The sequence below is a fragment of the Heptranchias perlo genome, chromosome 4 (genome assembly GCF_035084215.1).
Source record: "Heptranchias perlo isolate sHepPer1 chromosome 4, sHepPer1.hap1, whole genome shotgun sequence".
NCBI lineage: Eukaryota > Metazoa > Chordata > Chondrichthyes > Hexanchiformes > Hexanchidae > Heptranchias > Heptranchias perlo.
The window spans coordinates 100289408-100315150 of record NC_090328.1 but is presented as its reverse complement, the minus strand read 5'-3'; the positions used below and the strand labels follow the sequence as shown (position 1 = coordinate 100315150).

General features: G+C 44.7%; 1 protein-coding gene across 2 annotated transcripts in view; it reads right to left on the bottom strand.

The window, feature by feature from the left end:
• Positions 1–25743, bottom strand: part of tet2 (tet methylcytosine dioxygenase 2) — a 177979-nt gene that overhangs the window by 32234 nt on the left and 120002 nt on the right. For both annotated transcript variants that reach the window (XM_067983395.1, XM_067983396.1), the window contains 5 exons: positions 20224–20314; positions 12906–12999; positions 9641–9849; positions 4173–4323; positions 1874–1963 (listed from right to left, as the gene is read on the bottom strand). In XM_067983395.1, the coding sequence (XP_067839496.1) occupies positions 1874–1963; positions 4173–4323; positions 9641–9849; positions 12906–12999; positions 20224–20314 (635 nt within the window). The remainder of the gene's footprint in view (positions 1–1873; positions 1964–4172; positions 4324–9640; positions 9850–12905; positions 13000–20223; positions 20315–25743) is intronic.

Genomic DNA, 25743 nt, shown 5'->3' with positions numbered 1-25743 from the left:
AGTATAAGGAGTTGAAAAACGTGGCTTTTACTCCCCATGTTTCCACGGCGCTAATGCCAGGCTAAACTAACAGGTATCCCAAACATCACATGCAGTTTAGACTCACAAGTTGGCTTGAGACTCAAAGCAGCTTTTGAAGTGAGTCTTGGTCGACTTGGACTGCAGTAGGATTTGTTAAAGGACATCCGACTCAGGAAAATTAGCATGCAACTCACACATTCCTTTCCTAATACTGAATTATGGTATCTGTCGCCTTCCACAACTTAGAGGATAGGCAACGTCCTTATAATGTACTTGGAAAACTTCTGTCTTCCCCAGCTCCTCCAACTTGGATATCAGGCCCATAGTACAGATGAGTCACTATAGATGATCCAGTTGTACAACTCTTCAAAGTATAATCATCAGAAAATTCTAACAATGAGGCAAATGTAAAGTGTACAACTTGCTGAAATTTCTTCTCAAAACATGCGTGTTCATCTGAATGCACCGACAGGGCAAAGCGGAATCTGATCAATTTTGCCTGCGAGCTGACGGAACTCATTGTACTTACAGGAAGCATGCTGGAGTGCCAGCTTCCACCAGGGACCTCAGACTGTACCCACTGAGATGTGAGACAGAAAAGACAGAACTGAGGTCAGTTGCTGTCTTTTCTATGTTTCTACCTCTCTATCTCTTTTTTTTTGTTTGTTGTTTTTTTTTTGGTGATTTGTATATTCTGTGAGACCTGGCAGGTAACACCTGTCTGTCTGCACACTGATTGCCTTGGCAACGGGCAGTTGAAAAAACTGTCTGTACTCACCAAGCATTGTTCTGTGAATTATAAATGCGATTTCATCTCGAGGATTTCATTTTCACATCGTTCACCTGACGAAGGAGGAAGCCTCCGAAAGCTTGTGAATTTAAAATAAAATTGCTGGACTATAACTTGGTGTTGTAAAATTATTTACAATTGTCAACCCCAGTCCATCACCGGCATCTCCACATCATGAGATGTGAGACATGAAGCATGCAGCTTTCTCACAGGCTCCTCCACACTAATCTGGGCTAGCTGATTATAAGCAGTATAAAGTGATGCATCAAACAGTACTCACCTGGAACATGAAAACACAAAACAAAATATCCCATTCAGACTTATGGATCTTACAGTCTATAAGGAATTCTTTTTAAATTGATCTAGAAGGTTTTTATAGGAACAGGAACAGGAGTAGGCCATTCAACCCCTCAAGCCTGTTCCGCCATTCAATTAGATCATGGCTGATCTGTATCTTAACTCCATCTATCCGTCTTGGTTCCGTAACCCTTAATACCCTTACCAAACAAAAATCTATCAATCTCAGTTTTGAAATTTTCAATTGAACTAGCCTCAACAGTTTGTTGGGGGAGAGAGTTCCAGATTTCCATTACCCATTGTGTGAAGAAGTGCTTCCTGACATCACCCCTGAATGGCCTAGCTCTAATTTTAAGGTTATGCTCTCAAGAGTTTAACTGCTTTAACTCTTTGTCAGGCTACTGGGGGTAGTTTTGACTTTGGGCGATAGTGTAGAACGGGTGATATCGATTCAATGTCGGGAGAGATGTATAACTGTCGGCTGAATCAATATCACCCGTTTAACACTATTACCTAAAATCAAAATTAACCCCCACTACGCCCTAAGTTGACTAAAAGTATTTTTTAAATTAGCCCCCTTAAGTCAAAAGTATTTGACATGTATCCACTAGCCTTGAAACTGTTAGGATTTTAGGATAAATTTTCCAAGTCTCTGCTTCCACATCCCGTTCTCCGATTGGCGTTCCTGTCAATCAAGTCTCAGAACATTTACCTTATTTGTGTGGAAGAGGTATGTATGTGAAATTAAACAAGGCAGCCACTCACTTGGTTGCTGAATGCATCTGGCGCAAGCTTCTTGTAAACAGGTGCCAATAAGGTTGCCAGGTTTTGCAGATTCGACTCCAGCTTTTCCTCCTGAATAGAAAGACGTAAATTAATCATCAGAAAAGGAATTACTGAAAGATTCAAAAGTCAGCTTTTAAGGGAGATTCCACAATCTGGCACTCCCAGTAGGGAGTGGAGCTCATAGGATGCACATCTGGGGAATCAGCCCATGATTTGGGTGGATAATTATGGACTGGGCATTCCTCATTTACCAAGATGTGCTCCCTGAGGGCAGTGCACCACTTGGAGAATTACTGCTTTACATTCATAGTGGAAGGACTCACAGGCTGATTAATAGTCTGACATGCCACAATTGCTCCTTCCATGGCTGTAACTATCTTTATAGCAGCCGATAGGGTGGTTAGTCTTATATGGCAGGGGGGTTTGATGGGTTCCCATAACCCATTCGATGAGGGGGGTGGGGGGGAGGCACCTACAACCATCCCACTACCATCCCACTGGATATCAACCCAGAATTTAGAGTCAGAGCATAAGTCTGCACTCACCAGGACTGACTGGAGTGGGGTTTGAACTCTGCACTATCTTCTGACTCAGAGGCAGGAGCACTACCAATAAGCCAAAGGTTCACTCTCTTTAAATTGTTAATCCCATCTCAATCCCAACATCTATATTTTTCAAGGCACCTGCTGTTCTCCAGATTTTAAGTCAGGGTGAGGGTGGGAGGTGGGGGTTGGGGGGACACTCTCAGACGTTTGCATTCAAAGATACGCAGATTAATATCGCCGGTGGTACTGCCAGTGCATTCTTTTGGCAGGGCACTGTAGCAAATGGAGTTTAGTCCAATGCAGTCAGTCTTCCCATGAGCTAACTCTTGGTTCTAAACAATGTAACAAGTAAGTTGGAGCAGCTCCAAGGAAATTCCCGGCCCTGATCCAGCACTGAGGGGCGGAGCTGGAGCAGCTCCAAGGAAATTCCCAGCCCTGGTCCAGTACAGAGTGGCAGAGCTGGAGCAGCTCCGAGGAAATTCCCAGCCCTGGTCCAGAACTGAGGGGCGGAGCTGGAGCAGCTCCAAGGAAATTCCCAGCCCTGGTCCAGTACAGAGTGGCGGAGCTGGAGCAGCTCTGAGGAAATTCCCAGCCCTGGTCCAGAACTGAGGGACAGAGATGAATTTTCTTTCCCCCCAAAAAATTATTCACACTGTAACATGCCCCTGTGTTGTTCCTGCTATAAAGTATCGACAGGGCAATGGCTTCTATTATTTGGCCTTTAGTTGATTTTTGAATTAGCACTGATAGTTCATCAGACCAAGATCGGTCTCTACCATCAAAAAATATTACCCATGAATCCCATGTTTTTAACAAAATTAAGTAACCTTCAACTTCTCTTGAACTACTGGGATTAACATTTATCATACAGTATAACACTGGCCCTGCTAACAGCTTCTACTTTTCATTAGTTTAGAACCAGCGGCCACTTGCCAAGGCTTCTTCGACAGCATCTCCCAAACCCATGAACTCCACCACTTGGAAAGACAGGGGCAGCAGGTGCATAGGAACATCATCATCTCCAAGTTCCCTTCCAGGTCACACACCATCCTGACTTGGACGTATGTCGCCGGTGGTACTGCCAGTGCATTCTTTTGGCAGGGCACTGTCGCAAATGGAGTTTAGTCCAATGCAGTCAGCCTTCCCATGAGCTAACTCTTGGTTCTAAGCAATGTAACATGTTCCTTCATCGTCGCTGGGTCAAAATTCTGGAATATCCCTACCTAACAGCGCTGTGGGAGAACCTTCACCACACGGACTGCAGCGGTTCAAAAACAAGGCCCACCACCACCTTCTCAAGGCCAATTAGGGAGAGGCAATAAATGTCGGTGTTGTCAGCGACGCCCATATCCCAAGAATGAGTAACAAAAAAAATTGAATAGTTTAATGACAGGGGATTGCAGGGGTTCTTCAATAGACACAACTGCGGAGCTCGATGGAACTACAACACGGGAGATTTGAATGTTCTACCTCAGTGCTCCAAGTGTGAGGCCTCGTCAGCCCAGTAAATGGTGGCCACACAGCCCTTGCGTTTCGAACCATTAAAACAAATGGATGGAAAACCAGAGCTGCATGAATTGAATTTCTGGTGGGCGAGGCTTTGCGCCTGGGATGCCAACGAGGAGAAATCCATCTTTACAGCTCCAATATGCCGACCTGCGTATGCCACTGACAAAAGGAGGCTCACAAAATGACCCCTAGTGGGTGGAGATGCACACTGAGTTACCACTGACCTCTTTGGGATCATCACCCAGCAGCTTGAATTTCCTGGGGGCTTTACTTCTTGCGAACTTACACCCGTTATAGTACATGCTCCAGGAGCAGCCGAAGGAAAATGAGGCTCCACAAGTGTCTTGGTTCAGCCCTTGGCAAGCGCATGTTCGTCTGCAGGAAAAAGGTCAGATTTACAACTTGCTGCTGTTTGACTTTGTATCTGGCATTAGCATTTCAAATGTCACACACCACCCTAACTTGGACATATATTGCTGTTCCTTTCATCGATCGTCACTGGGTCAAAATCCTGGACTCCCTACCCAATAGCACTTTGGGAGTATCTTCACCACACGGACTGCAGCGATTCAAGAAGAAGGCCCACCACCACCTTCTCAGGGCAACTAGGGACATGCAATAATTGCTGGCCTTCCCAGTGACGCTCACATCCCGAGAAGAATAGTAAAAAAATGATTGAATTCAGTCACACTCTGTTTAAGTGCTAATATGTGACGGTGGATTCTGGGTGCCTGAAGCTGGTGGAGCTTGACTGAGGACACCACATAAGGGGCAATTTTCCAACTGCAGCAGGTGTCAGGGAGCCCCCCCCGCTCCCCCGTCTGGATTGTCTATCGGAAATTCGCGTGCGTGGCTGGCGCATTTTCTGACTATAACGGTAGAGAAAATCGTGCCTGGTGTTTGTCCGAGTTTTCGATACTTGCTCCCGGGAGTAAGGCTTACTGTCGACAAGGTCATTTTAGATTCAATCATGGGCCACAAGGCAGGCTGCCCAAACATCACAGCACTCATTGTAAAAGGTGCACAAAGTCTGGCCAACAGCTTATGCAGTGGCTAGGTTGAATACCAAACAGATTGTAAGTTTGAGTGCTGAAAGGGATTGCTGCTTATCTCAGTTGGGTGACTGCTCCATGCTCCCGCAGAGCTGATTTGTTCTGTGTTTTCTTATGTTTCTGAGAGGATACTTGAGAGACTCTGTGGTAAATTTTTCTTATATCATAACTGAAAGGACTGGAATTTATATAATGACTTTCACAACCTCAGGATGTCCCAATGTGCTTCACAGCCGATGAAGTACTTTACAATGTAGTCACTGTTGTTATTTGGCAAATGTAACTGGCAATTTGTACACAGCAAGATTCCCACACACAGCGAATGAGAAAAATGAGCAGATAGTGTTGGTTGAGAGATAAATGGTGGCCAGGACACCAAGAGAACTCCCTTGGTGCAATAGTGCAACAGGAGCTTTTACATCCACCTGAGAGTGCAGACGGGGCCTCAGTTTAACAAAGGTAGCACCTGTGACAGTGCAGCACTCCCCTGTGGGAGGGAAGTTGGTGTGTGGGAGGGGGGGATTGGCGTGTGGGAGGGGGGGATTGGCGTGTGGGAGGGGGGGATTGGCGTGTGGGAGGGGGGGATTGGCGTGTGGGAGGGGGGGGGATTGGCGTGTGGGAGGGGGGGATTGGCGTGTGGGAGGGGGGGGATTGGCGTGTGGGAGGGGGGGGATTGGCGTGTGGGAGGGGGGGATTGGCGTGTGGGAGGGGGGATTCGTGTGTGGGAGGGGGGGATTGGCGTGTGGGAGGGGGGGATTGGCGTGTGGGAGGGGGGATTAGTGTGTGGGAGGGGGGGATTGGCGTGTGGGAGGGGGGGATTGGCGTGTGGGAGGGGGGATTAGTGTGTGGGAGGGGGGGATTGGTCTGTGGGAGGGGGGATTGGTTTGTGGGAGGAGGGTTGGTGTTCTGGAGGGGGTTCTATAGCCCTATAATAGGTAAATGTTCAATTGCGAGGGCTTGGTGCAGAGCCTCACTCTTTGAATGTGTGTATCAGGAGCTCGTGAATCTGTAGCCCCTGAATTTCAATTTATTAGAGTCAGAAAGTGGAAAATCCCATTTAGGGTGCAGTCCTGAACTCCTTCCTGAGAGTCGGTTACTGTGATACCTACTGTTTTATTTTCAAAATCTGAACAGTTTGTAAAACTGAAAAACTTCAAATTTTTTGATATGAAAATTCTCATTTTTAAAAAAAGGAATTAGCAAGTTCGCAGCTGTAAATTTCTGGTAGCTATGACAATCTTTTAATGTGTTTTTCTTTTGAAGGGAGTGTCAAAATCTGACATATATGCTGAAATTCCCAGTGACATAATTATAACTTTGGAGATGTGTGTTCAACGCTGTAATTGGTTATTAAATTAATAAATTGGAACAAAGGCTCTCTCTACAGAATGTTAAACAGCGGAGAATAAATTTTTCCTTCTCAACACAGACCTTTGCCCGCTGGAAGCACATAGCTGGAAATCGTGTCCGCACATCCCACGATTTTCTGACCACTAAAATTAAAAGACAGGAATGGACCACCCTTAGGGTAGGGGCGGTGGCCAGAAGGTGGGATGGAACCAGAGCCTGTCAGGATTTTGCCCCGATTACATTGTATTCCAAATTCCAATTGGGAAGGGGGCCTTGATGGGCTGTCAGTTTTGGGGGGGGCCTCTGGGGGTAATCCCCGGCTGCCCTGATAATTCTGTCCAGCACGCCATGGTTGGCCCAGTGGGAGCTATGCCAAGAGCAGGGTTGGGTTCCATCGTGTGCCAATAAAGGCTTCAGAAATGTGAAGGGTGAAAAGCAAATCAATCGCAGAGAGATCCCAGAAGGGCCGATCACCTTCTAACTTTAGCCATTTCAACCCTGCAGGGAAAATAAAAATTAGTGGCGCTCGCTTCTGACAGGGGCCTTGAACTCCCTTCGTCGGAGTAGAAGAGGGCTTCAGTTGTACCTGTACAGGTGTGAGTTTCCCATCCCGATTATTAAAGTGACCCCGCCCTTGTAATTTGGGAGGCAACGAGCTGGGGGGGAGGGGTTGTCAATGTCCTCAGGATCTGGCAGCTGAAGCTGAGAATTTCCAGGCCCCACATGTTAATTAGTCACTTCCTGAAGCTTCTCACAGAGGGGTGTTCACATTGTTGCTGATTGTCTGTGAATTAGATCAGTGCAGAAGCTTAACTACTGTCTTTTTTTTTGGTGAAGAGAGACATGTATTTACAAGAAAATACTTTTAGGATGGAACAGCTTGTAAAAACATTGAGGCACTTGGGCCCTCCAACGAAATTCTCTGTGCTTTTTTATATTCAGCGCGAGCTCTTCTGATGTGGTAACTGCCTCTAGCACTGGAAAGATGGGCGGAAATGATGGGTTAATGATGTTTGAGCTCAACAAAAGACAGGCACAGTGTTGTGCCTTTCAGGGGATTACTGGGGAATAACACATGCAGGGGAACGTTTTATAACTTGGTGCCGTTGTTGCAGAACTTTGCACAACAGGAGGGCAAAGTGGTAAATCAAGTGCCGAGCTCAGTGCACCAGATTTCTGTCCATTAAAATTAATAACTGTAAAATCGTGGGGTTGGCAGGTTGGATGTTGCTGAATTCTAAGTACGTGGGCACATTGTGTGAATCTCTGCACCAAGAGCACTAGATCAGAACATTTTATCCCACAATGCAGGGAAATGAAAACGTCTTGAGGCTGGGGGCTGAAAACATGTCTCAACCACTGGGTTGACTCAACGCAGGAATCCCAACCCCCATACACAAGAGCAAGACTCCCGGCGACAAAAATTTCAAGTCCTTCTCCTCCACCTCCTTCCCTCATCCTTGCCATCTTTCTCTCATCCCGCTCCATGATCCTTCCCCTCACGTCTTTCCCTTCCCCTCCTTTCCGCACCATCTTTCTCCTCCCATCTATTTCTTCAATCCATCGTTCCTTCACGTCCATGTTCTTCCCTTCGTTGTTCCCTCCCATCCTTCCGGCTCTCCCCACCTTTGCCCCTGTCTTTCCCCATCTTTCTGCCCCCCTCATCCTTCTGCCTATCCCCAACCTTCCTCCTGTCCTTCCTCTTATCTTTCTCCTCGTCCCCTTCTTTCCCCCATCCTTCTGACCTTTCTCATCCTCCCAGCCTACTGCCCCTCCTGATCCTTCCTGCTATCTTTCTGTCCCTCATTCTTGCAAAGTTGGAAGCTTCATCCTCAGCCCTTTAAGCCTATTGGGCCCAGAGGATAGATCAAGGCTAATTGTGGCTGTTCCTTGATTGGTCTAAATCTATCAATCAGAGAGCAGCACTTATCCAGGCCTCTGGGCCTGGGTTATTTAAAGACTGAGTTGTAGTCTATTAGTAACTAGTTTCCGAATTTGTGTGCGTTCTCTGGGCTGGATAAAAGGAGCTTGAGGTTGGATTATCCCAGGGACTGTATGTTGGACAACCCTGCTATCCTGTATATCATGTGAGTTGCAGGACAGATATCCAATCAGGTGTGTTGGATGCCATCACTGACTGTCAAACTGGACCACATGTTTGGCCGTTTTTGTTTGGGGAGATAGAAGAACTATAAGGACTGTGTGCCAGTTTTGACTACGTCAGTTGAAAGTGATGTGAATTTGTTTCGACATGGTTCGTTGTGTTTCCGTACCTAATAGCAGTGTTATCTCAGAGTGCTTCCTGGCGCAGAATGTGAAGGGGCATCACCAAGTTACTGCTGACACTTCCGCACCCGGTAAGTGCAACAGTGAGTGAAGGACTGCTCTCTACACCATGTGTAACCAAAGTGTGAGCCCGTTTATAAAGATTGCATTTACAATTGTGCCACACACTGCCTGGGAGAGGGGGTGGGATTCTGTGATCTGGCACTCCCAGTGGGCACAACCTTGGGAAACCGATAGAAATTCACGGCCCGCGATCTCTCCACATGTGCTCCTTGTGGACTCTGCTCCTCACTCAGCGCAATCGACGCTTGAGAAAATTCTCCCATTACAATATCAAACTTTATTTCTACGTTGCTGATGAAGAGTCCGTTCATCGATGCTGTACTCTCAACATGAAACCTCATTCCAAGGGAGTGGGTCCCAGAATCGGAACATATCTACAACATGCACACCGATCAAATGAGGGGCTATGCTGAGAACAGCGTAGTTAAATGGACCCTTTACATTTTTTATCTTCAAAATCTAGTATAAAACCACCAACGCAAACCTTGAAACACATAATAAAGTGCTGTAGAAGTTACTATTTTTTTTGGTGCTTATCGAGATGCTGGGGAATGGATGCCGTTCCATATGGGGCACCCGGTGTCAGCATCCAGCACTCCTAAGACGAAGTGGAGGCAGAGCGAAGATTGTCCAAACACCGTCAGTCAGCCCTAGTAGAGCAGTTTTGAGCTATGAACCCATGCTAGGCAGAACTGCTTGTTGCACATAGGACTCTCACAGCCAGCAGATGACCTTTTCATCCCATCGGAATGACTGGATTTTAGCCCAGGTCCCAGAGGTGAGAGGCTAGCCAATAACCCACTGGGCCACTCAGTTCCCCTCCCTCCCTCGCTCACACTCCCCGAATCAACCTATTTACAAACAGCACTGCGCAGCAAGGAGTGAGTTGCGTTGCTCTTGTTGAAAATGTACAAAAGACTGCAGAATGCTGCATTTCCTACTCTTCGTTTAGTGCACATCTGCGGCTCGTCAGGGCGCCGTGTCTCCTCAGGGTGTCGGTGAGTTCCAGGTATAGTCTGTCGGCAAGTGACAAAGGAATTCCTTCCCACACCAGAATCAAGACGATAACCACCGCAGTGTCACAGGAATGACCGGCTCGCTCCCGTACCAAGCAGAGCAACTTCTCTTCGACACAACTTCGCCGAATCACCTGACGTTACCAAAAAGAAAGGCGCAATGATTGAAAATTCAACCCTCCATTCTTAAAGGCTTTCATTTCAGCTCATTCTTGTCCCTTTATTTCAAAATCCAATTTTAAGCTTCAATATTCAATCCATTGCTCTTTTCTTGAAGGCTTTGGATCAATCAGATGGGTTTGAATCAGATGGATTCTGATCAGACCTTGGATCAGACCAGTTAGCCAAACACCAATAGTAGGGAAAATGCTAGTCTATTATAAAGGATGTGATAACAGGACACTTAGAAAATATTAATGGGATTAGACAAAGTCAACATGGATTTATGAAAGGGAAATCATGTTTGACAAACCTACTGGAGTTTTTTGAGGATGTAACTGGTAGAATAGATAAGGAAGAACCAGTGGATGTGGTGTATTTGGATTTTCAGAAGGCCTTTGATAAAGTCCCACATAAGAGGTTCATGTGCAAAATTAAAGCACATGGGATTGGTGGTAATGTACTGGCATGGATTGAAAATTGGTTAACAGACAGAAAACAGAGAGTAGGAATAAATGGGTCTTTTTCAGGGTGGCAGGCAGTGACTAGTGGGGTACCGCAGGGATCAGTGCTTGGGCTCCAGCTATTCACAATCTATATCAATGATTTGGATGAGGGAACCAAATGTAATAGTTCCAAGTTTGCTGACTACACAAAAATAGGTGGGATCGTGAGTTGTGAGGAGGATGTAAAGAGGCTTCAAGGCGATTTAGACAAGTTGAGTGAGTGGACAAATACATGTGAACTTATCCACTTCAGAAGGAAAAACAGAAAGGCAGAGTATTATTTAAATGGTGATAGATTGGGAAATCTTGATGTACAAAGGGACCTGGGTGTCCTTGTACACCAGTTACTGAAAGTAAACATGCAGGTTTGCAAGCAGTTCGGAAGGCAAATGGTATGTTGGCCTTCATTGCAAGAGGATTTGAGTATAGGAGCAAGGATGTCTTACTGCAGTTATACAGGGCCTTGATGAGACCACACCTGGAGTATTGTGTGCAGTTTTGGTCTCCTTACCTAAGAAAGGATATATTTGCATAAACGAAGTGCAGCAAAGGTTCACCAGACTGATTCCTGGGATGTCAGGACTGTCGTATGAGGAGAGATTGGGTCGACTCGGCCTGTATTCACTCGAGTTTAGAAGAATGAGAGGGGATCTCATTGAAACGTATAAAATTCTGACAGGGCTAGACATACTGGATGCAGGGAGGATGTTTCCCCTGGCTGGGGAGGTGGGGGGGGGTCCAGAACAAGGGGTCAGAGTCTCAGGATACAGGGTAGGACATTTAGGACTGAGATGAGGAGAAATTTCTTCACTCAGATGATGGTGAACCTCTGGAATTCTCCACCACAGAAGGCTGTAGAGGCCAAGTCACTGAATATATTTAAGAAGGAGATAGATAGATTTCTAGACACAAAAGGCATCAAGGGGTATGGGGAGAGAGCGGGAATATGGTATTGAGATAGAGGATTAGCCATGATCATATTGAATGACAGAGCAGGCTCGAAGGGCCGAATGAACTCCTATTTTCTATGTTTCTAATCCTTCCTATTATGGGACAATGTTTTCCATTAAATATGTGACAGTTAAAGGCTGGAGATGAGAATTTTTTTTTAACCCAGAGAGTTATGATCTGGAATGCACTGCCTGAAAGGGTGGTGGAAGCAGATTCAATAGTAACTCTAAAAGGGAATTGGATACATACTTGCAAAGGAAAATTTTGCAGGGCTATGGGGAAAAAGCAGCGAGTAGGACTAATTGCATAGCTCCTTCAAAGAGCCGGCACAGGCACGATGGGCCGAATGGCCTCCTTCTGTGCTGTAAGATTGTAAGCTGATAACTCCCCACTGCATTGCAGATATAGTCAAGCACCTCAGAACTTCAATCAATAATTATTTCTTTTAAGTAAATGCTATTTTGACAACTGAACACTCATTTATTTTGGCTCTCTTATCAGATTTCAAATACAATGGCTGTTTTTATATGAATAATATGCATCTTGAAAAAGAATACTGAGGGAATAGAGAGTGAGCAGCAGAGTGGGGTTAGTTTATATCAACACCCATGGCTACAGGAGCAGGGCAGAGGCTGGGTATGTTGCGACCAGTGGCACACCTGCAGACCCCTCAAAGTCTCTCCATAATTTATAAGTCTGGAATGTGATGGAATACTCACCATTCACCTGGATGGGTGCAACTCCAGAAGCTCTACACCATCTAGGACAGAGCAGTTCACTTGATCGGCACCCCGTCATTGGATTCAGTATCCACCATCTCCACCATCACCGCACAGCGGCTGCAGTACGTACTATCTACAAGATGCACTGCAGCAGCTTATCAAGGTGACACCTTCCTCCCTGTAACCTCTAATCGGGACATAGGAACAGGGGTTGGCCATTCAGCCCTTTGAGCCTGTTCCACCATTTAATTAGATCATGGCCGATCTGTACCTCAACTCCATTTACCTGCCTTTGCTTCATACCCTTACCTAACAAAAAACTATCGCTCTCTACCACTGAGAAGGACAAAAACAGCAATGACACAAGAACACCTTCACCTCCAAGTTCCCCTCCAATTCACACACCATCCTGACTAGGACATATATTGCCATTCCTTCATTGATGCTGGGTCAGTATCCTGGAATTCCCCACCCAACAGCATTATGGGAGTACCTTCACCACATGGACTGCAGCGTTCAAGGAGAAGGCCCACCATCACCTTCTTGGGGCAACTAGGGATGGGCAATAAATGTGGCCTTGCCAGAGTTGCTCACATCTCGGGAACAAATTTTTAAAAATATATAGGGAAAACCACTGGTGCAGACTGAAATGGTGTGTTTCTGTGCTGGAACGTTCTGTGATTCCATGTGAATTAATATTATTTGTAATATTATTTGTTTAAACTCTGTTCCCTCGTGCACCTGTGGTAAAAGCTGAGCACAATAAGTTAACAATTGAACGCAAATCACTAGAAACGCCTACATCCTTGTCACGTATCAAAAACCTCGGAAAAATAAAATTGAACAACTCACCCATTTTGCAATAGGACATCCTTGACTGCTTTTGCCCTCTTTGCCTGTATAAATAATTTTCTCGATTCTGATAGCACTGCCTTTCTCATTAAACCTAGAAAAAATAAGCATTGTCCCAATAATTAACCAAGGCCACAGAATTAGAAACACCTTTTATTCAGAGTCTATCATTCGATTTCCAACCTCCTTTAAGTCAATTCATTCATTATAAGCAGGAGTTCGGAGCAGACAGGTATCCAGGCAGCACCTGGTTCCTAGCGCGACAAAGCCTACAGAGTGCGCTGCTTATGGATTGAAGCTCTGTGTATTTCAATATTCCCGACAGGCATTTTAAATGCACTAAATGCAGACTATAAATGTACAGGCAGGATCGCTCTAATGGTAAATCTTGCGACACAGCAACCATCTCCCCATGAGACCAAAGTTGGAGCAAGGATTGAGACTCAAGATGGTCCAACCTCCCATTTTAGTGGCATCGTAATGTCATTGAGCTTCTGAATCATAGAATCATAAAATGATACAGCACAGAAGAAGGCCATTCTGCCCAGAATGCCTGTGCCAGCTCTTTGAAAGATCCAATTAGCCCCACTCCCCTGCTCTTTCCCCCATAGCCCTGCAAATTTTTCCTTTTCAAGTATATATCCAATCCCCTTTTGAAAGTTCTTATTGAATCTGCTTCCACCATCCTTTCAGGCAGTGCATTCCAGATCATCACAACTCGCTGAGTAAAAAAAAATTCTCATCGCTGGTCTGGTTCTTTTGCCAGCGAAAAAAATTAAGAAATCATTGAAACAAGAAAATGATGGGGAAATAAATATGGCCCCTGATTTACAGAGTATGGAATGAGCAACAGGCTGCATGCACTTCTGACAGCCATTTCACCTCTTCCCCTTCCCATTGAAGCACTGAGCTTAAACATTGCACTGGAAAAGTAATTACAATCTTGTTATTACACAAACAAAGGGGTGGAAAGTAAGAAAAAAAAGGAAACAAAAGGGCCCTGAAGGAGATATTCTGAATTAGCATACACTAATAGGAAGCAAAGAACAAGCTGCTGATTGAGGGTAACTTTATGAGACATATTTCATCTTCCAAGACACAGACCCCACTATAGCAAATCAGGAGAAGCCACCAAGTTGGTGTTCACTGAGTTACATGGTGTCCATTGCAGTCTCTTCCAATAACAACATTGAACCACTCAAAAAAAAATCTAATTTCAAAAAGATTGCTATTAATGATTATGGACACAGCCATTATGTCAGCTTCGTTCAGTTGGGAGCACTCTTGCCTCTGAGTCAGAAGGTCATGGTTTTAAATCCTACTCCAGAGACTTGAGCACATAATCCAGGCTGACACTTCAGTGCAGTACTGAGGGAGTGCTGCACTGTCGGAGGTTCCGTCTCTCAAATGAGACATTAAATTAGGCCCTATCTGCCCTTTCAGGTGGATGTAAAAGATCCCATGGCAATATTTCGAAGAAGAGCAGGGGAATTCTCCCTGATGTCCTGGCCAATATTTATCTCTCAACATCAAAACAGATTACTTGGTCATTATCTCATTACTGTTTGTGGGATCTTACTGTGCGCTAATTGGCTGCTGCGTTTCCTACATTACAACAGTGACTACACCTCAAAAATATTTCATTGGCATTGGGACATCCTGAGATCATGAAAGGTGCTGTTGAAATGCATGTTTTTTCTTTATCAGAAAAAAACACTCGCAACATATGGGGATAATATATGTCCAAGTGACTCAGTGCAGGACTGCTAAACTGATCTTGCAGCATTACTCACACTTACAGGCCAGCACTGGCCAGCTGTGTCACCGCTCTAATTTATGCCAATGTTGTGTTAGGCTTCGGAAGTCAGATTACATTTGAAATTGGCTGGAGTGCGATTTCTGAATTTGGGTGGGTTGATAGACTGCTGGACATAAGAACATAAGAAATAGGAGTAGGAATAGGCCATACAGCTCCTCGAGCCTGCTCCGCCATTCAATAAGATCATGGCTGATCATCTACCTCAACTCCACTTTCCCGCCTTATCCCCATATCCCTTGATAGTATCCAAATATCCATCAATCTCAGTCTTGAATATACCCAACGACTGAGCATCCACAGCCCTCTGGGGTAGAGAATTCCAAAGATTCACAACCCTCTGAGTGAAGACATTTTTCCTCATCTCAGCCCTAAGTGAGACTATGACCTCTAGTTCTAGAATCTCCAGCTAGGGGAAACAGCCTCTCAGCATCTACCCTGTCAAGCCCTCTAAGAATTTTATACCTTTCAAAGAGATCACCTCTCATTCTTCTAAACTCCAGACAATATAGGCCCACAAGGAGACCAAAACTGTACACAGTACTCCAGATGTGGTCTCACCAGAGCCCTATATAATTGCAGTAAGACCTCCTTACTCTTATACTCTACCATCCTTGCAATAAAGGCTAACATACCATTTGCCTTCCTAATTGCTTGCTGTACCTGCATGTTAACTTTCTGTGATTCACGTACAAGGACACCCAAATCCCTTTGATTACCAACATTTCTTAATCTCTCACCTTTTAAAAAATATTCTGCTTTTCTATTCTTCCTACCAAAGTGGACTGGTGCCTGTGTAGACCAAACCCATTTTAGAGGTTCATTTTTGCAAAGGCACCAATGTAGGAAGGATGCCAGCATAACATGGGGGTGGATTCAATGTCATCGGAACCCCCTTCTGCCCACTGCTTGTTGTAGTGACCCCTACTACCAACTGCTTGCTTTCGGCCATGCCTTCAGCCATCCAGGCCCTAAGCTCCGGAATTCCCTCCCTAAACCCCTCTGCCTCTCCACCTTGCTGTCCTCCTTCGAGATCCTTCTAAACCCATCTCTTTGACTTTGGTCACCCCTCTTAATATCTCTTTCTTTGGCCCAATGTCCATTTTTGCTCTGTGAAGCACCTTGGGCCGTTTTCCTACGTTAAAGGTGCTTTTTAATGTAAGTTGTTGTTGTTGATATCACTCTAATAACAATATTAAAAGAAAATTCACAAATCACTCCAGGGATGGAGCCTCACTTGTTGGCAGTATACATCGGGAGTTTGCCCCCCCCCCCCCCATACACACAATTTTACATCCAACGACAGAAACTGGGGGCAAGTGCCCGAGCTCATGAAATGTGGTCCTGGTGAGTGAGGCTCCATACTTGCAAAGTTCACCCTTCTATTCAAAGAGTGAGTGCACGGGATAAGGCAAAATCCCCACCTGCTGGGAAGCTGCATTGCTGGCAGCATTCCTGAGGCACCTTCAGGTCACGCACCAACATCAACTGCTGAGCTGACATTACATCAGCAGAACTTGGTAGGATCACGACGTAACACCCTTCACCATCTGGGACACCTTTCATGGCCAGCTCAATCAGACACGTCAGACAGGTAACCAATAGAGCAACATCTCCACATTGTGTACTGTTTTATGAAGTTTCTCATGACAGTAACTGTATTTTTTCACTAATTAGTATTCTGTGTAGACATCTTAGCACAGGAGGAGGCCATTCAGCCCATCCTGTCTGCGATGAATCTAGGCCCCTCTCGGGGGCTTATTTTACACAGTCCCATTTCCTGATCTCTCCCCAAACTAATCCCATTTCATTTTCTATTCATCTCCTTTCCAGAGCATTATCTAGAACATTTTTCAATACTGTAATCGAGGGAGCCTCAATCCCAACTTGTGCCAAAGCAAAGTACAGTAACACTGTGATAAAGTTTCTCTTAATATCTCCCATTCTGTATTTACCTCTAGATGAGGGTAATTATTTGAAAGTAGTAACATTGAAAGGAGTAGCACAAGCCTCCGTGTTGACTGCTGCCGACTACGGCAATTTGTTTACATCAAAGATTTCTGGCTTTCAAGCCAGAAATTGGTGATGACAAGACTCCTTTGACACATCCACCTTCCTGTAATCATAAACTATTTCCACATCTACATTCAAATTCAAAATGTGAAAGAACTACTGATCATCTGCCATGCCCAAACTGATCTGCACTCTTGTGTTTCATTATTATTCTGTTAACTCATCCAACCCATGATAATAGTTCCCATGCCCTTTCCATTCATGGTTGGCTACATGTATTGTAAAGTGAGTCAATCCCTTTAAATGATACCCTGAACTCTTCTCAAGTCTTTTTCGACCCCACCCCACAACATTTAAATACTTCAGGCCAAGTCAAAACAGAACTTGACGGCACGGATTTTACTCAAAAATGAAAGATTGCCCAAGAATTCATGTGACCTTCTCATCTGAGAATTCAAAGTGACTCCCAGCTCCATGCTGTGCATTCAAACAGTGACTGGTCACGCCTGACACACATCACACTTGCCAAACAAACTCCAGCAGTCACAAACGTTCTGATTTAATGCTGACTTTTATTTTTCAGAAGAAAACCTTCCATCCAATTCAGCAGGTGTTTCTTTTCCTAAGATGCACTTATATAAAAGTGACACATAGCGTTTGTTTTCTGCCTGTGTGCTCCCATCGGCTGGAGCCTATCAGCAAATCGCACACGCGCAGACCACGATTTTCAGTCCATTTATTTCATTGGATGAAAAAGCATGGGCAGAATGTGTACAGTTTTCTGATATGTGCACCCAGCAGGTGAGGCTTCATGTCGGGAGCATTCAAACAGAAAACCAGCCCTGTAAAAATGATCCTTTCTTTTCCTTAAAATTTTTTTAAAATCTCACCTGCCACTTATAATATGTAAGTAATATATGTGAACTGTGCTGCTGGTAAATAATTATCTAGTCTTCTGTACAAATGGTTGTAACATGTCACACAAAAAACACTGGGTGATCATATTTAAGGTATTTCCTATTTAAAAAGATGGGGGTGAGAGGCAATTTCAAAATAATTAGCCCTTCTCCTGCAGCATTGCACATGATAAGTCTGAGAATATAGTCTCTCTTCACTATCTCTGCTGTCTTCATGTTGCTGTTTCTCTCTCTCTTCTGTTTCTGCCTCTTTCTTTTCTCTTCTGCATTTTTCTCACTAACTCTTTTTGCCTCACTCTATCCTTTCTACTCTTTCTGTCTTTTTCTTCTTTCCGTTTGGGTGGGAGGTGGTTGCATGGTATGGACTGGAGTCACCAATGGCTATAGGCTGCATTGGGGTGGGGATTATGGGGAAAGTGTGGCCCTTAGTGGCTCCCTTCTCATTCCCTTCTCCAATCACTCGTGCTTTTCCCATTACATCCCCTACACTTCACCTTCCTACTATCCCCTTTCCCATTCCTACATATCCCTCCCTCCCAACAATGCCCCTACCTCTTCCCCCTTGAACTACTTCCTCAATCCCTTTATCATCCCCGTCCTCTCACTCCACTGTCACTCACCTCACCCTTAACTCTCAATCCCCTCAACCCCACTTGCTTTCCTCAAGGGTAGGTGGTAAAAGGCCAGAGGCCCCTTCATCCTCAAACTGTTTCCATCCACCCCTTTCCTATCCATTTCCCTTGTTTACTTTTAAAATGTAATGTACTTGCTTTTCTTAAAAAGTCGAATTAGAATGAGGATAGATACTGCATGTCTCTCTATCTATATATCTCCCTCTTTGTGTGTCTCTCTCCCCCCCATACAACTTCTGTCTCACAGATGTAAGTGATTAGCAATTACCTTTTCTAACTCTGAATAAAGTACGGTTGAGATAATTCATTGGCTTCAAAATTCAACTGTCCTATTTAAAAAATTGAACTGACATTTGGTATGAAGAAAGAGGCAGGATCTATGGAAATTGTTCCTTGGGCCTCATTAGCACACTCAGCTCAAGCTGCCAACACTGGTCCCGCCTCCACAGCCAGTTCACCTGTGCAAGGAGATCAATGCTGGCAGCGGCCCTCAGGTAAGTCCCAGGAGGGGGGATTGGAGTGGTCTATGGAGGGGGGTAGTGGGGAGTGATTGCAGCTCCTGTGGAGTTGGAGGAGCAGTCCTGCTCCCCCTGGCTCCACAGGAACGTTCTTTAAAAGATTTTTAAAAATTACCCTTCGTAGGTGGCCGTGGGATGCTGAAGAATCCTGAACAGAGCAGGCCCGACACCTGTCCTGCTGATTGCCGACTAATTTCTCAATAGGGTCCTTCAATAGGCATTAGGCTGTAATTAACTGGACCAGCCATATAAATACTGTGGCTACAAGAGCAGGTCAGAGGCTGGGTATTCTGCAGCGAGTGACTCACCTCCTGACTCCCCAAAACCTTTCCACCATCTACAAGGCACAAGTCAGGAGTGTGATGGAATACTCTCCACTTGCCTGGATGAGTGCAGCTCCAACAACACTCAAGATGCTCGACACCATCCAGGACAAAGCAGCCCACTTGATTGGCACCACATCCACCACCCTAAACATTCATTCCCTTCACCACCGGCGCACTGTGGCTGCAGTGTGTACCATCCACAGGATGCACTGCAGCAACTCGCCAAGGCTTCTTTGACAGCACCTCCCAAACCTGCGACCTCTACCACCTAGAAGGACAAGAGCAGCAGGCACATGGGAACAACACCACCTGCACGTTCCCCTCCAAGTCACACACCATCCCGACTTGGAAATATATCGCCGTTCCTTCATCGTCGCTGGGTCAAAATCCTGGAACTCCCTTCCTAACAGCACTGTGGGAGAATATTCACCATACAGACTGCAGCGGTTCAAGAAGGCGGCTCACCACCACCTTCTCAAGGGCAATTAGGGATGGGCAATAAATGCTGGCCTCGCCAGCGACGCCCACATCCCATGAAGGAATAAAAAAGATGTACATATTTAAGGAGCCTAATGCCTGTTTTACGCATTCACCTGGGATGCCTAAAAAAATCCCCAGTGGGATCAACAACTGCACAGATTGGACGCAGGCCGTCCCACTACTAATTTGGTATGTTTTTCACCCGAAAACGGGTGCAATGGGTGTCCAGGATTTTGCCTTCACAGGTTGCATAGGTGCATACTATGAAGCCTTAGGACCACGTGTTAAGATTATTTCCCTGTTCCCATTCATTTGTAGTTGCTAATACTAACTAATCTTGGTGTTCAAATTTTGGATTTATTCACCAGTGAGGCAACAGCGCTAAGAACAGACCTTTTCCAAACCTCCAGGTCCTCAGAATTCAAACAGCCAACGAGTAAGGAAGATAAGCCTGACTAGAACTGCAGTGTCTGGGTTTCGAGGGCTGAATGTAGCCCGTGAGCCCGGATTAAAAGGTTTATCAATTAACAACATCATACATCACATTACTTCCTGGTAGATATCAAGATTTCAATATTGTATGTATTATATACTCTCATTTAGTTTAAGACAGTACCTGCTTTCCATCATCTCTCGAATTTCTGCTACGTTCCGGCCTGCTCCAAGGTGTGTGTAGTAAGGACCTTCATCTTTTTCACTAATTTGTTCTGTTAATTCAAGTGAAAAAGGTATCATTGTGTCATTCTTATAGGTTTTTTGACAAGACAGTATCTACACTGGTTGGGTTTATCAATGAAATATAAATAACAAAGAAATCAGATGAAGAACTCAATGATGAAGAAATCATATTTAGTAATTCTATTTACTGAATGTACTCAATACAACTGACAACAGAGAGAAAAAATAGAGAGCCTGCACTGTCACAGACCGCAGTCCAGGTTCTGAGTGCAGTGGTATCGCTCTTATCTCTGAGGCAGAAGGTCATGGGTTCAAGCCCCATTCCAGGTATTTGAACACATAATCTAGGCTGACACTTCAGTATAGAACTGAGGAGATAACATGTTAAATTGCGGCCCCATCGGCCCTCTCAGGTAGACACAAAAGCTTCCATTGGCACTAATGAAAGAAGAACGGGGGAATTCTCATTACATCACTAAAAACAGATTATTTAGTCATTAATCTCATTGTTGTTGGACCTTGCTGTGCTCAAATTGGCAGCTGTGTTTCCCTACAGTGACTACACGTTAAAAGTACCTCATTGGCTGTGAAGTGCATTGAGGTGCTGAAAGACACTACACAAGTTATTTCTATCTAATTAGAGTAAATTTAAAAATGTGTAACTACGTGTGACTTTTATATGATTCTAAGCAGCAATTTAAAATAGAAGTATTTTTAACCTCCTAATTCACTTGCTGAATTCTCAATCCTGTCCTCATTTAAAGGGATGCTGTATACATGTTCACACACAGGAGTCAAACTTACCCTGCGGTTTATCCAATAAGAAGCATTTAAAGACATGCAAGCCACTAAAACCTTTTCTCATGTTGTAATGTTTGGATAAAAGCCAGAGTCCCAAAACCATGTTTCATTGAAAGTGTTGCCAAAAGTCATTCCTGGCAATAAAACAGACTAACGATACTCTCCTGTTAACATTCAGAACACTGATGTGACTTTGGCAATTGGAACTTCCAACAATTTACTCCCGTGCCCAAGATATTTGCCGATTGGAAATTCCACCCGGCTTTAATTAAGAGGTTCAAGTGCGACATTTGTCACAGCTTCAGAAGGTGTGAAACAAATTAATCAAGGCTGGAGGCTGTAAGTTCAGTGTGTTTAGAGGTTTTGTTGTATATCTCATTGGAATATCCTCAGCTTCGAGGAAATTACCAGCCTAAAAAAACAGGATGCCTAGCAAAGGTGCCAACTGCCTTCATTCTTCAAACTACATTCTGTACACACAAAATAACGTAAAACCAAACACCACTCACAAGGGATGACCTCAGGCCATCCATCTCTCACATTACGAGCATGTTATACCATCCCACCACGTGCTTGTGCCTGGATAATACCCTCACACTATCTCTCATTCTACTGTCCCTGTCTTTTAGATGAGATGTTAGATCAAAGTCCACTACTTGTTCAGATGGATGTCAAAAGGAAGAAGTTAGAATCATTGAATCATACAGCACACAAGGAGGCCATTCGGCCAATCATGCCTGTGCCGGCTCTTTGAAAGAGCTATCCAATTAGTCCCACTCCCCTGCTCTTTCCCCATTGCCCTGCAAATTTTTCTTTTGCAAGTATATATCCAATTCCATTCTTGAAAGTTATTGTTGAATCTACTTCCACAATCCTTTCAGGCAGCGCATTCCAGATCATAACAACTCGCTGCGTAAATTTTTTTTTCCTCATCTCCCCCTTGGTTCTTTTGCCAGTTACCTTAAATCTGTGTCCTCTGGTTAGCGGCCCTCCTGCCAGTAGAAGCAATTTCTCCTTATTTACTCTATCAAAACCCTTCATAATTTTGAACACCTCTATTAAATCTCCCCTTAACCTCTGCTCTAAGGAGAACAATCCCAGCTTCTCTAGTCTCTCCAGTTAAGGTTGGTATTTTGGAAGGATGCAATCAAATTGGTTGAAGGGCTACCTTCATCTGAACCAATTTTACTTTAGTCGGTTCAAGTCAAGTTAACGTTTTCACATGAAAAAAGTAACATTTGTTCCTGCACAAACGTGAGGTACAATATAATTTGCCTTCTCTCTCTGTGGAAAGATCAAAGAGGGAAATCCTGCCCCTGATTTGAGCACATAATCTAGGCTGACATTCCAGTGCAGTACTGAGGGAGTGCTGCACTGTCGGAGGTGCTGTCTTTCAGATGAGACATTAAACCGAAGCCCCGTCTGCCCTTTCAGGTGGATGAAAAAGATCCCATGGCACTATTTAAAGAAGAGTAGGGGAGTTCTCCCCAGTGTCCTGGCCAATATTTATCCCTCAACCAACGTCACTAAAACAGATTATCTGGTCTTTATGTCATTGCTGTTTGTGGGGCCTTGCTGTGCATAAATTGTCTGCCATGTTTCCTACATTACAACATTGACTACACTTCAAAAGTACTTCATTGGCTGTGAAGCGATTTGGGATGTCCTGAGGTCGTGAAAGGTGCTATATCAATGCAAATTTCTTCCTTTTCTAAGTTCTCTTAGTTTTTGGAGCACCAGGTAAAATAAGAAGGTGAAAAGCACACAGCAGTTTCCCTGTTGAGACTTGATAATCCATCCTGCGCTGTTGGAAGGTCTATTTTTCCATCCTGTGCTCCCAGCATGGAGCCTCATTCAAAGGGAGTGAGGCTGGAGGATTGATGGAACAGTGTCGTAGCCCTATGTCTGACCTATGTGCCGGTTTACTGAGGCTCTGTGCTGGGGAATGCAGAAAGGCTGTATTTTCACTTTGGCTCCTTTCCCCGCTAATTTTAAATCAGGGCAGGTGGGGTCCAGGACGGGAGGGAACCCCCCCCCCCCACCCCATGGACTCCTCCTCCATTTTAACTCCTGGGCCTTATTCGAATAGTTCAGATCTGTTTCCCGCCCAAAATCAGCGGGAGCGACGTCATGGCCAGCGAGCGGGTACGGGAGTCTTCCCCGGAGCCAGATTCCTCAAGGGACCGAAGGAAATAGTCCCCGGCAAGGTAAGCCAACCAGGAGCGGGAGTCCGGGTCGATCACATCCAGAGGAGGGTGGGGTGGAGGGAAGCCCAGGGCAGAGGAGGCCTAAAAATTCCTCGTTGTGCCCGATGCTGCTGGCGGCCAACTTTTACCGGTGGCTTGGAGAACGTGCGCATCTTGAAATTAAATTGGTGTCAGGGTTCGAATGATGCCTTCAGACCCTGACATTTCAATATTTATGAGGCCCCCACCACCCTTTGGTGGGCGACCTCCACTCTCCTGAGAACCAGAGAGTTAAAATGGCAGGCCGGTAGGATTGCACCGGACGGGCAGGATTAAAATCGGGGCTTTTGCTTCCTTCTTGAGGAGACAAGGGCGTTAATTTTAATTTTTGTTAATAATGTAAAATGGGATGATATCGGATCAGTGACCCATTATGCATCTTGCCCTTAACCTGAACTCAATTATCAGGACACTAATGGAATCAGTTACCAAAAACAAAAAGGTTTACTTGGATGAAAATAACCAAATAAGTGCAGTCAACCATGACCCTCTGCTACCTTCTCTTTGGCTAGTTGTTAAACCATGTTCCATATCTGACCTTTGTAAAGGAGTTTGTCATGCGGTGCTTTTTCAAAGGTCTTTTGGAAGTATAATTTGTCAAATGGTTTTCCTGATAATTTGGAATGCACAACTTTGAGACAGGTCAGGTAAAATCTATCCCTTTAAAATCCATATTGACAGTCACCTACATCGTTATTTTCCTACAGGTAACACTTTAAGTTTTTAATAACTGATTCCATTACTGTCTTGATAATTGAGTTCAGGCTAATGTGCCCGTAGTTCCTAGGTGTCACTCTCTAATGCACCTGTAGTTCCCAGATCTGATTCTCCAATGGGCCTGTAGTTCTCAGGTGTGACGCTCAAATGGGTCTGTAGATCCCAGGTGTGACTATAATGGGCCTGTAGTTCTCAGGTGTGACTATAATGGGCCTGTAGTTTCCAGGTGTGACTATAATGGGCCTGTAGTTCTCAGGTGTGACTATAATGGGCCTGTAGTTCTCAGGTGTGACTATAATGGGCCTGTAGTTCTCAGGTGTGACTATAATGGGCCTGTAGTTCTCAGGTGTGACTATAATGGGCCTGTAGTTCTCAGGTGTGACTATAATGGGTCTGTAGATCCCAGGTGTGACTATAATGGGCCTGTAGTTCTCAGGTGTGACTATAATGGGCCTGTAATTCTCAGGTGTGACTATAATGGGTCTGTAGATCCCAGGTGTGACTATAATGGGCCTGTAGTTCTCAGGTGTGACTATAATGGGTCTGTAGTTTCCAGGTGTGATTATAATGGGTCTGTAGTTTCCAGGTGTGACTATAATGGGTCTGTAGTTTCCAGGTTTGAATCTCCAATGGGTCTGTAGTTCCCAGTGTGACTTTATAAAGGGTCTGTAGTTCCCAGTGTGACTCTTTAATTGGTCTCTAGTTTCCAGGTGTGACTCTTTAATGGGTCTGTAGTTTCTAGTTGTGACTGTTTAATCGGTCTGTAGTTTCTAGGCGTGACTGTTTAATGGGTCTGTAGTTTCCAGGTGTGACTCTTTAATGGGTCAGTAGTTTCCAGGTCTGTCTTTTTAATGGATCTGCAGTTTCTAGGCGTGACTGTTTAATGGGTCTGTAGTTTCCAGGTCTGTCTTTTTAATGGGCCTGTAGTTTCTAGGTGTGACTCTTTAATGGGTCTGTAGTTTCCAGGTGTGACTCTTTAATGGGTCTGTAGTTTCTAGGTGTGACTTTTTAATGGGTCAGTAGTTTCCAGGTGTGACTCTTTAATGTGTCAGAGTTTCCAGGTGTGACTCTTTAATGGGTCTGTAGTTTCCAGGTGTGTCTCTTTAATGGGTCTGTAGTTTCCAGGTGTGACTCTTTAATGGGTCTGTATTTCCAGGTGTGACTCTCTAATGCGTCTGTATTTTCCAGGTATGACTGTTAAATGGGCCTATAGTTTCCAGGTGTGACTCTTTAATGGGTCTGTAATTTCCAGCTGAGACTCTTTAATGGGTCTGTAGTTTCCAGGTGTGACTTTTAATGGGTCTGTAGTTTCTAGGTGTGACTCTTTCATGGGTCAGAGTTTCGAGGTGTGTCTCTTTAATGGGTCTGTAGTTTCCAGGTGTGACTCGTTAATGGGTCTGTAGTTTCCAGGTGTGACCCATTAATAGGCCTGTAGTTTCTCTAGGTGTGACTCTTTAATGAGTCTGTATTTCCAGGTGTGACTCTCTAATGCGTCTGTATTTTCTAGGTATGACTGTTTAATGGGCCTATAGTTTCCAGGTGTGACTCTTTAATGGGTCTGTAATTTCCAGGTGTGGCTCTTTAATGGATCTCTAATTTCCAGGTGTGACTCTTTAATGGGTCTGTAGTTTCTAGGTGTGACCCTTTAATGGGTCTGTAGTTTCTAGGCGTGACTGTTTAATGGTCTGTAGTTT